The sequence below is a fragment of the Mya arenaria genome, chromosome 15 (assembly GCF_026914265.1).
Source record: "Mya arenaria isolate MELC-2E11 chromosome 15, ASM2691426v1".
NCBI lineage: Eukaryota > Metazoa > Mollusca > Bivalvia > Myida > Myidae > Mya > Mya arenaria.
The window spans coordinates 10377834-10391179 of NC_069136.1; the positions used below are offsets into that span (position 1 = coordinate 10377834).

At 31.0% G+C, this 13346-nt stretch overlaps 1 protein-coding gene across 1 annotated transcript in view; it reads left to right on the forward strand.

The window, feature by feature from the left end:
- LOC128219714 (cell death abnormality protein 1-like) overlaps positions 1 to 10889 on the forward strand; it is a 52909-nt gene extending 42020 nt beyond the window's left edge. Inside the window, exon 4 of the mRNA XM_052927645.1 lies at positions 9167 to 10889. Coding sequence (XP_052783605.1) covers positions 9167 to 9327 — 161 coding nt within the window. The 3' untranslated portion in view covers positions 9328 to 10889. The remainder of the gene's footprint in view (positions 1 to 9166) is intronic.
- The last annotated feature ends 2457 nt before the right edge of the window (positions 10890 to 13346 follow it).

Sequence of the window (13346 nt, forward strand, 5' to 3'; positions counted from 1 at the left end):
ACTATTCATATGTCATCGTATATGAATAAATTGTATAGCTAAAGACTTAGGAATATTATTGGTAGATTAGGATTGTCCTCTCATATGTTAAATGCTGAAAGAGGCAGATATGTTAATATTGAAAGAAATCAACGTACATGTGTTTTATGTGTTCATAATGATATCGAAGATGAATATCACTTTGTTTCGATTTGTCCGAAATATAATGACATTAGGAAAAATACATAACTAAATATCACTATGCAAGACAAAGCATGTTTAAATTCATTCAATTACTAAACTCGGAAAATGCTGCATGTCTATACTAAAACTAGCTTTGTATTGCAAACATACTTTTAAGCTACGATATACTGCTTTGAATGATAATGCTTAACTTTTAGCATGTTGAAATCATTGATAGTTTATATATGTATATATGTATAATCCACTCTCGCATTTATCAACTATTGCCATGCCATGTGCTATGTTATTGTAACAACAATGAACTGTAAATGTTAAAGTTAACAATAAATGTTCTGTTCTGGTCAATGATATATAACGTTCAAAGACAAAATGCAAAAACATATGAAACAAATCATTGTGATATCATTTCAACCATCATGCACGCTGAATTGTGAGTAACTTGGTTGATATTTTCCTTTTACTCTTTTATTCTTTCGATTTCCGAGTAATTTCTAAAAATTATGTCAATGATAAAAACAATCATTTAAAACGTGTTATACATGAAACTATATATAGTTTGATTGTTTATGTGTGTTTTCTATATTTCTGTTCAGTATTCATATAATATGACGATGAGCTTTTTATGTTTAAGTCAAAAATAAGCTTTCTGTTCTGATCTTTTCTATCAATGGAGAAATATACTATACATCATAGTATCAAATTCTTAACATAATAATTTTCTCGATCATAACAAAGATGCATACTATAAATATTTACTAACTTGGCATAGTTTTTTTCAGCTGTCTGAGGAAAAAGGGTAATACATTTTGTTTTGTTGGCCAAAAGCAAAAATATGGTTTACAGAAATGATTTCGTAGATTATGATGTTTTTGACATACAAAATGATATTCATCTCGATGGCATTCATATAACAAAAGCTACATATTCTATATTTTCTTGGAAAGTGATGATGTCTTCCTGTTTCGATTAAAAGGTCATGTGAGGAAATGTTGTAACGACCGTTCTATATTTATTCATGTGCATAATATCTAGATAGTTTCATGCTTAAGTTCATTTTTATACCAGCGATATGTTTCTAGTCTGTTCGATTCATTAATATCTGCATTCCATATATGTCAATTATTCTTTGTCTTATTATTTCGATCACAATCATAATTGAATGTAAAATATCAATAAATCGTACACTTGCCTTTTTGAAATTGATTTTAAATATTTTTATTAAGACTGCTCCACATCAGTCTTTTAAGAAATATTTGAGAATTAAACTTCGAAAACTATAGAGTTATTTCTCTATAGTTCTTTGACTCGTCTTCATTGCCCCCCCCCCCTTTAAATGCAGGTACTAATAATCCTCCATAAAAGGATCTGGGATATTCTCCTGTGGTCAAGATGCGATTTAAAAGTTTTAATAGAAACGGTGATATATCTGTGACTATGGTTTTATAGATTTCAGCATTACAGCTTCATTAATCTGCGAATATTACCTTTTTATCAAGATTCTCATCGCAAATGTTTGCTCTAAATTTTGAGTTGTTAGTATAATCTGAAGTACTATATAGTGTTTTGAAATGATCATATAAATCCGACGCATTTTGATTCCCATATTTTGGTTGACTTTCTTATATTCGTTTTTTTTTTATTTCTAAATTTCGTTAAGGTTTGATTTGCTCAGGCTCATGCGGCTTTTTTTGGAAGCGATTTTCTAGAAGTTGTATCATTTTTATTTTGGCAGACAGACACAAAGACGAATATTGAATTATCTGTATAAACGAATTTGTTGAATCATCAATGTTTAAATAGAATCTAATTGTTCTACAAATCAAGACAATTGGCTCTAAGCTGGCCCTTATTTGCTGATATAAAATGGTTGCTCAAGTATTCCCCTTCGTACCAGTACCCGGTCTTAAACCGTCAAACCACATCTTTCTAGTATTATGAACCATATTCTTCATAACATATATTATTATATTATATTATTAACGAATATTAAGTAATTCACCATTCATCAGCCTTCATGAAATATTTTCTAATTGGCTGTTACGGTAATATATATTTATTAATACCTTGGTTATATTTCATCCTTCGACGTAACCAGTATAGTTTTTTTTGTTTTAAGCTGCAGTACATGTTTTTTCAGTTTTATCCGTTATCCTTCGTTGGTTAAAATAAGGCCTATATAAGGTTCATGTCGTTCACACATGGAGTGAACCTCAGTCACAGTGATTTATAAGTTGACTGCATTTTTAAAAGTTTCTGTAGATGCTCACTGTCATGCGATACACATTAGATCATTACTGATATCGATGAAGGAATTTGAATTTAGCAACTAAGCACTCAAATTAATTGAAAGAAGATGTTAATTATAACTGTTTTTTAAGTGTAGTCGACTCAGGTTATTGGAGATGTACGGGTTTATCAGTACATGATAACACATTTCGACGTGACTTGATCATCTAGTGAGTATGGAACAGATTTTCGCTTTTATATCGGAATAATTGATTGCAAGACGTTTCTTCGGGTTATGCTTTATTTAAAAGTGTTTCGTCTGAAAGTTTTATTTAGTAGTTACCCAGAGCATTTTTATCTAGACATGAAGTAAACGTCTTGTTGTCATGGAAAATATGCACCTTTCTTTAATATATCAACTCATACTAGATTCGTCATTTTGATGTTATTCTATGATGTAATCAATGCATCAATAGTAATGTTAATCAATACAAATAAAACATTAACAAATTTCGATATCATTATCTGAAATTCACTATCAACTAATGATAGATGACTTCTCTTAAATTCGAAATGTTGATCAGTTATGAATAGGCAGGAAACTTGAAGCAGGAAACGACATGTTATATGTAAACCTATTTGTACCAGCATCTAAGGATTGAGGAGATATGGGAAGTTACTGTTTACACTGCATATATCAATAGCAGATATTTGTTTATCTACTTTGCAGAACATTTGTATCCCCTTGAGAACGAAACATTCTTAATAAGCTTTAAACAATCTTATCTATTAGAACAGAGTGATGGTTTATGCGTTAGATTTCAATTGTTAAACCTTTGATGGATGAGAATAAATACAACCCAAATTTCTAATTACATGACCAAAACAAATCCGATAATCCATTTGAATTATCGCATGAAAAATATCATACGCCAAGAAATTGATTGAGTTGATCACGAAACTCTTAAACATCAATTCAAATTATAGAATTTTTGCTATAATCCCTTTAAACATTGATTTCGTTTTTAAACGACATTCATCAAATTGATATTTCATATTCAAGAAAATTAATAAACTCTTTAGTTGACCAATGGTCCATTCTAGGACACCTTATGTTTCTTATATATAAATATATATACATCATAGGCATTCCCTTTGAAATACAAAATCTGATTGTCTTGTATATGGATTGTGTATCACCAATAATTAACGTAAATGCACAAAAAATAAATGTACGTAGAAACTATTCTTGCACAGCATATCAGAGTGGTGCGTATCGGAAATAAAAGCAATCACGTGTGAATAAAATAACTAGACTTTAACTAACAGGTCCAAAAAAGTATATTGCATAGCAGCACAGATTTAACGTGTTTTACAACCTTTTATATTTTTTGTATTGAAATGAGCAAAATTTTTCGTAGTACTAAATATCTGCAAACTAGCGATAAAAGACTGCTGAAAAAAGACCGCAGATTGTCATAGTTCTGTTCTGAAAAATTATATTTAAAGCTAAAAGTGTTACTAACTGTTTATGACAAATGCATAAAACATCATGTTTCAAACTTAAATAAAAAAAATATCTGGGACCCATTTCTGTCTGAATTCTTATATGGCTTGTTTACATGCATTTTCACATAATTTGGCTCGTTCTAAAACAGTTGTCAGAACGTTCAATCTGTGGAATAACAGCTTTAAAACAAGAATTGTTTGAAAATATAAAACGGATTCAATATATAAACCATTGGTAGTATTAAACAGCTGCATTTGAATATAAATCCTTACTAAATCGTCAACCTAGCTACTTTCGAGAAATCATTACTATATCTTATACTGCAGCATAGGACATCGTCTCTAAACGAAGAAGATATCGCTCATTTTATGCATACAATACAATACAAGAAACAAGTGCTTGTAGAAGAAACGTTTAGAACTTTTACGAATAGAGAAACATAAATCTAAAAACATGTAAGAATTACTTTACAACATCAGATGCAAATACGAATTGGATTTTTTGTGTAAATTCTGTTAGATACATATTAACAGATTACCTTTAATTGTATTTACGATATTATAGTTGTTTTAATTGATCGATATACTTTTTTAAATACATTGTATATGTTCATTAATTTACTGTAAATAATATATAAACATTTGTATGCGATTAAATGATGGTATCGATGGATCGATACAAAATGATGTTATATGTGAGTGTGCATGTGCGCGTGTGCGAGCGTGTGATACACGCGGGAATTCATATTTCTTATAAATGATTGATTTGTTTAATTGAAAATGTTTTGATTGACTTGCGTTTTGTTTGTTTGTTATGTGATGCTAGAAGTAGCCGGGAAATCTGCGTTATTGACCGATAGTATTGATAACTCTGATTTTGCTGTCACAATGGACTGCATATGCAACAAAATCAAGTATCAGTGTGCCGTTATATCTATGTTTTTAGAACTGCACAAGTTGAGCTCACTATGGTAGAACCAATGTTATATTTACTACTCGTATCAGATGATGCTAAAAATTAAATATAAGTTAATTAAAATGTACCTCATACAAAACGTATTGTCAATCAGTAACGGATGTTATATATTGAGCAGAAATAATAGCCTAGAATCATAGTAAAACTTAATCAATCTTTAAAAAATGTTTATTGATTGAGTTAATGAAAAACAAATAATAAAACACCAAGTGTGCAACTGTTTGCAGTCTTTTTGCAATGGAAAACTAAAGTATATTTTGTCAAACTATCTTTAACTGGTGCAATATTTAAAATATTTTCAAGGAGCTTGAAATACCAAAACTTATAGTCCGCGACGTTTTGCTAAACAAGTGTTGAATGGTCAATTATGAAGAAAGTAAAGTTTACTGATAAGTAAATTAACAGTTTTCGCAATCATTGTAAAATAAGTAAGACTTATATATTAAACAGTGAAGGCTTGTCACGTTGGAACTGAAATATACGGATTTCAAAACAATGTTTTAAGAAACGCAACATTTTGTGTTGTTTACCATTATTTTGATTCCTTTGATGATATAATTTCAGCCAACTTATATACAAATCAAGAACACTACCAGGCGGTCGGTCTTTAAGCTAGTTCTGCATTAGCTAGACTTAGCTAACTCAATTTAAAGCCTAATTGTTTGTTTTGATATTTTGTGTTTGTGTATATGTATTGTAAAACACTCGTGAACGTATATTGCCATATGACAAGAGTGCTATATAAATAAGGTAAAATAATAATAATAATAATAATAATAATAATAATAATAATAATAATAATAATAGTAATAATAATAATAATAATAATAATAATAATAATAATAATAATATTTGACTATCAATTAACTAGTGATTGATGAAATCCGATCAGGCGTTAACGTTCAATGCTGCTCATCTCTTTAACTTAACCGTGTGTTTGGTCCCATTGTCGACAAAACATATATTTAGTAAATTAAGATACATCTTAGATTTCTTACATGTAACCAATCGTTTATACATGCTCACATACAAATAGCTGTATTCATCATCATTTCTATTGATGCAGCACGAAAGTTAAAACAGCATACAAAACTATGAAATGATATACTGACTACTGAATGTAGTATAATTATGTGCTTACTATTATGATACAAAATTATGTTAAATAACACCAGTATCACTATACTATGTTGATTTTAATGTGCGGTTGCATGTAATTATACATTTGGCTTCATTTAGTAAGAAACCATAGGCATAAGTATTAGAATATATTTTTAAGATTGATTCCGTTTGACTTCACGAAACTGTATTCATTTTATTGCATGTAATATTTCGTTTATTCCATGATATACACGATTAGTGTAAAAGTAATCCATATCAAAAAGTAAATCACTCCATGGACTTACTAGTAACTGTTATTGCTTAAATAATTATTTTGATTCTTAAAATTATATTTTTCCTGTTTTGCCAATATAATTTTAAGAATCAAAATAGTTAGCTGAACCTTGATAAACATTGTTCATTGCACATACTTTACACATTTTCAATTGAGCTAGCTTGATTGACTGCTGTTTATATCTTTTATAAATTATTTTCAGTTTTTATTATACAAGGCTGGTTATCATAAAATGCTAAATCTATCTTTGATTTCTTTTTCCATAAAATCCAGTATGGCTACCGTTTTATACGACCTATGTCTGAAAATGGTACATGATAACGCTGACGTTTCAGTAAACTTTGACACGGTATTTGTTTTCAAAGATTTTGTCGGCTGCAACATGATCTAATTTTTTTAGAAACGTAAATCTTTTTTCGCTGTTCATATATTTCAAGGTCGTCAAGTAACGCTGAGAAACTGGCCGGCACGTTAAATATTAAAATGTATCTGCTCACAACCTTTAACATAATCCCTCAGATATGGCAATAACTATAAAAAACTTCAAACATTGAGTCATTTTAATCTGGCGGTTAAGAGGCAGATTTGTTTCGCATGAGACCCTGCTTCGAATCCTGATTCCGAGTGAAACTAAAGCCAATCCAAGAAACATATTTTTACTGAAAATAATATTAGTAATATTAGTTCCGCTAAGGGACCATTGTGAGCTGAGAAATTCTGTTTTCTGGCTTAAACCTTCTGAGGGTTGCAATTTAATATCTTTCAGCAGTTAAATCGAGCTTGGAAAGGTCATTGCCTGGGCTTGCGTCAGGGACCTCCCTTTAAGTGTTCGAAATTCTATTTAATATTTAAAAGCACACAAAATAAAAAAGTATATAGATGCCTCATAGTTGAGAACAAAAATGTTGAGAAAATGCATAGATGCAGGTGTTGAATACTTCGCAAGAATGTACAAAATATATCAATATATGTCGGTATGACTAGAAGTACACACTTTCGTATAACTCTCGTCCAATGTACAGACTACCCTCAGCGAACAATCACACCCATTAGTTTTTTGTGTCGATCTTGTCGACATTTTAGGATATTTGTGGTATTTGGCACATTTTGAAGTTCTAGTACTTAAATGAGGCACTGTGTATTTCAAAGCAAATAGACATGGCTTACATGGGCACATTTCCTTACTCGACATTAAAATTATGCGACAACGCGTTTAATAACACTTCTAAAGAAGTATTTCTCAGACAAAAGGCTTTTTCTGGGAATTGAAAAATCTTAATTATACTATTATGAAGGTTAATAAATACCAACGTGCCATTAGCTAAAACACACATGTACATGCTTTGGGTAAGGGTATGACATTTAATAAGTCAGAACATCACCTTTACATATAAACGCAAATGATTGTTGGGTTATTGAATATCACATTTTATTTGACCTGTATTTTTCTTAGAGGTTAATACACGGTGAATGTTAATACATATGTAACTATATATGGTAACACATTTGTACATGGATTTCGTGATTATTTGCATGACTCAGCGATCATCAGTTTTGCGGCCCGGGCCGATTTTCGATTATTTTTTGCGGCCCGTAGAACGTCCGCACGTGATTTCAATTTTCGCCTTAAATTCAATATTGGCGACTACAAAATAATGACATGGCTCAATTAAACATTATAACATATTAGTCAGATTATTGTGATTGAAACCGAAAGTTCCATTACTGACCAATATATATGTGCTTTATTTGGTTTGTAATGGTTCACTCCGATCATATTCGTTGTTTATGAAGTAAAATATCTGAACAAATTTGTAAGTCTTTATACCTTAAATGGTTGCAAAATGAACTGTTACAATTACCAGTATAACATAATACAGGAATAATCGTCATATGGTAACCTTAGCATATAAGGCAAGAATTGTCATTCGTTGTTCCACATAATTCGTCAGGTTCGTCTATCTTGATAGAGAGCGTAGGCCAAATTGAAACTTTCTCGACATATTGCGCTCAGGTTCATTTAACCATTTTCAAATAAGACTTAAAGAATGAGGTCTTTTGACTTTTGTGTTCATAAACATTTAAATAAAGTAAATACTCCAACGAATAGTAAAGTTCCTTCGTATAGCTTGTAAAGCATTGAGCAAACAGCAACCTTTGGGCAACATGATATCACGGAATATGACCGCATTTTGTGAAGAAATTTTTTGAGCAAATTTCGGAATCTTTTAAGTTGAACAGAATTATATTTTCTGTTCAAGCATATTCCATTCTTCACAATTATGAGTTCTTATCTAAAACATATATCCATGACAAGAAAATAATTAACAAAAACATAATGTATCCCAAAGGTTGTTTTCATAATATACATTAAAAAAATATTATTTATTGTTTTACCTATTATATATCCTGCTGGTCAGTGCTTTATGACTGAACCTTTAAAAATCGTTCGAAACCATTAGCAAAAATGTTTTATTGATTTAAAAATTATTTGGAAAGAGAAAAATACAATTACTTTTGGGCGACACAGCATATATCCTATGGGCGACACGAGTTTCCTAAAGGTTGCAACAAAGTTACCCAAAGGTTGCATTGGTCTATATATATATATATATATATATATATATATATATATATATATATATATATATATATATATATATATATATATATATATATATATATATATATATATATATATATATATATATATATATATATAATAAAATAAGTTTAAAGAATTCCAGTAAAATAATAATTATTATATTTGACAAATCAATAGTAAGAAATAAAACAGTAAATTTAGGTTTTGGTATAAACTTCATGTAATATATGTTGCTATCTTTCACTAAACAAACAAACTGTATATTGATTAGACCCGAACGTTCCAATGAGGGCACGAGACCATGGCGATTTGGAGACTGCAACACAGCAAATGGAGTTATATGAAGATTTGCGACACGATGATGGAAATGGGGAAAATAATCGCCACTATGCCAACATAAACAACATAAACAACCCGACATACCAAGGATAAACAGGACCGGACAAAATAAAACACATGTTTTTGTTCATACGTGTGTAAGAAGACATTGTACAGACATAAATAATTATACTTTATTGACATAAATTGCCACACTGTTATATCGGCAAATAAGTATGTTTTTTATAGTTTAGCTTCTTATTGGTCATCAATGGAATGTTTAAATATAACATCAATATGTTCGACAAATCAAGGAAACGTAGAACATGAGTAATTGGAGTCTAAGCATAACATCAAGCCATTCAGAGAGACATCCGTGCTTGTTCTTGATGTTGAATGTAAACAATATTTAATTGCTTTTCTTATGTTATTAATCTGAATGCACATTCATTCATATACAACACTCTTTAACAGAGGTGGGTAAGGACTTGATAACAAATTTGTATTGATTTTATTCAGTGTTTCATTAACATATCTTTGATAAGTTTGCTACAATGTAACGCCAACATGCTCTTGCCATAAAGTCTGAGTTATAAATGGACACACTCTGGAAGTACCCCCCCCCCCCCCCCAGAAACACAGATATATGTAGCAAGTAAGATAGTAATTGTTCATTGACAAAAACAAAAATTGCAACACTTCCAATGTCCCTGGCACCGTTTAAGAGATATGATGTACAGGTAGTTTTGCTATCCTCCACTTACAACTTGTTTGTTAAACAGTGAGCAGTGATCAGGGCACAAGGTAGTTATGTTTGAATGCTAAAATTGGCGAACAGATGTCTATGATATATTTTATTACATCCTTTGTATCCATTTAATTGACTTAGTGTACGAATCTAATGAAAACAAAACATTGTGTTCTTATATAAATATGTATATATTTATTGATATCCTAATGTCTTAGGCTCTCCTACTAACACACTTCCTGAACTTGTTTTAATACATGTGTGTATTATATTTTCGTTACTGATCCTGTAACCATACGTTTTTGATATTGCAACTTCAACACGCATTTGATCGCCTCTTTACTGTAAATATTTTAAGCAGAAAGTGTTGGATGTAGGTTCCTGCAAAACGTACCACTATTTTTCCAATGGTATAAACCTTTCTAGACATACTAGCGTTTATCAGCAACGATATTTGCGAGCGGAATCTTGGAGTGTTTCGTTTTTGCTAGATATAAAATGATTATATTTCAGACGAACGTTACTAAAGAAATGTTAATAGACAGGATGTAGATGTACAGCATATTGTAAACATATTAACCAATTAACAATGATTCTATATGAAAATACACTGATACGATTGTATGATAAAAATAATTATTTTAACGAAAAAGGTGTTTTCCATGATATATTTCTTTTCACTGATATATTACTTTCTAAATTAAATCATTGTTTAAACCAACGCATTAATTTACCAGACATGTTTCGGGATACAATCAAACACTGCAATAAGCAGCTTGAAAGAATATTATTTACAATCAACTCAAGTGAAAACTATATTTAAGTAAATATAAGATTCCGTTCCAAATACATTTTAGTATGTTGTACAACGGTTAAAAGGATTCAATGATTATGTCAAATGTTTTTCGATAAAATCATATCTAATCTTAGATACATTTCATAAGACGAAAATAAAATATAAAGCGAATTTTCATAATGATATAGTTACTTGTTGATAATAATATATTAAAATCAATACAAATATCATATTTGTAAAGTTCCATGCAAATTTGAACGTTTGCAATAGGTGATTTGCGGTTTTGAACCTTGCGTTATTCCAATCGCTTATCTCTTTAAACTAAGTTCCGTTCCATCGAATTTAACCCAATACTTAGGGAAATCGCTCTAGTGACATGAAACATTTTTAAAATAAGTTATACTCCTGTTGTTTGTTTATTTTTAAATTCTCCATGTTTTAAACATACGTAAGTAAGGGTAACGAATAACAGGGCAAAATGCAGATGATTATTAAATCAATCAAAGATGGCTTTAGGTCGGCTGACCTTTCTCAAGGTATTATGATTAAGTCTGCTTTTCCCATGTTTTGAAGAGATTTTCGAATCATGAAACTCTTGTTAACACAGGGGAAGTAACGTGGTATTGTCACACTCCATATAGCCACACATCCATCTCAATTGCAAAAAAGGCAAAAACGAATACAGGTTTATGAAAAATCATGAGGGGTTAATGGCACTAGTACTAAACCACTGGACATACAGTTGTTTTATTTTTTAAATGTATAATGGGTGCCGCCTCTTCCCTTTTTACCAAAAGGACCATGGCCAAGAGGTCATTTTTTGTCAGGTTGCATTCAAACTCAACAATGAAGACCACTTAACAATCACTTTCTAAGCGTATGTACATTTTAACCAGATTATCATGCCATTGAAGGCCAAAAACATAAAACATTGTTTTCCAAGAACCAAAAAACACTATTTTCAATTAGGTTTTCCTAAATTAAATGTATAATTCCCTATCGATGTCATCAAATCAACAAGTGTACTATAAAAACACCATTAAACTCACGATGCCTGTAACAAGAGCTGTCGTAGGACGCTCGACTACGACTGTCTTTGAAATGAATACGCTAATGATGTAATATGTGCCAGTCAAAAGCCATAAAATAGTCAAATTAAAAAGTAAACAAGTAACGCTGAGATGTGACACAACCAGGATTTCAATGAATTACAAAACTACTTTATTGTGAGATTCAGTTTCAACTGATTTTTTTCTATTTTTAGTAACAGTAACCTTGACCTTGGCCATAAGGGCCGGAACACAATCCAATGGAAGTCCTCAATAAATTCTTTATACATATCAAGTTTGGTCACATCATGTCAACCCTAACTTAAGGTATTCAGTACAAAACGGTTACTATTTTTAGTAATTATAACCTTGACCCTGGTGGCCCTAAACGCCATCCCATGAAATATCTTCTTTGTCTCTTCCTTATACCATGTTTGGTCACAATATGTCAACCTTTACTCAAGTTACTCATAGCTAACAACTTTCTGTTTTAGCAACAGTGACCTTGACCTTGATCATTGTCTCAACCATAACACAATCCCATGAAAGGCCACAAAACTCTTCATAGATACCAACTATGGTCACAATAAGTTAACCTAATTTACGTTTTTTAATACCAACCATTTTTCTATTTATAGTAACAGTGACCGTGACTTTGATCATAGGGGCCCAAATGCAGTCCCATGAAAGGTCTCCATAAACTCTTCATATATACAAAATTTGATCACTGTTTGTCAAACATAAATAAAATTATTTGATACCATTGACTTGTTTGACGCCGCTTTCCCGCCGGCCCTCCCGAACAACGACGCAAGTCCTTCTAATAACTAGTTTGCTCTTGTGAAAACCTGATTAAAGAAAATAAAATTGTGCTTTTCAAAATAAATTAAAAAAAAGAAACGCTGTAATGCAGCATTACCAGACTTTAATTGACTGACAGAAGAACTTCAGCTTTCATTGTGAGGTTCAGTTTCAACCATTTTTTATTTCTAGTATCGGTGACCTTGATCTTGACCAAAATTGCCTTCAACGCAATCCCATGAAATATATCATAAACAATCTTCCTAAATATAAAGTTTGTTCAAGATATGTCAACTCTGACTAAAATTAATCAGTATCAATTGTTTTCTTATATTTAGTAACAGTAAACGTGACCGTACTTTCTTAGTAACAGTGACCTTGACGTTGACCCCAGGGACCCTAAACGCAACCCCATGAAAGGTCTCCACATTTTTTTAATACCAAGTTAAGATAAGATAATGCAACCCTGACTAAAGTTCTTCGGGTGCAAGTAGTTTTTCTACTATAGTAGCAGTGATCATGACATTGACCCTAGGGACACCAAATGCAACCCAATAAAAGGTATTCATAAATTGTTCCTACTTACCAACTTTAGTCAAGATATATCAACCCAAACTTAAGTTATTCAGTACTAACCATATTTCTATTTTAAGCAACAGTGGCCTTGTCTTTGACCCAAGGGATCAAACCGCAATCCATCGAAAGGTCTTCATAAAAATCTTCATAAATATTATTTTAA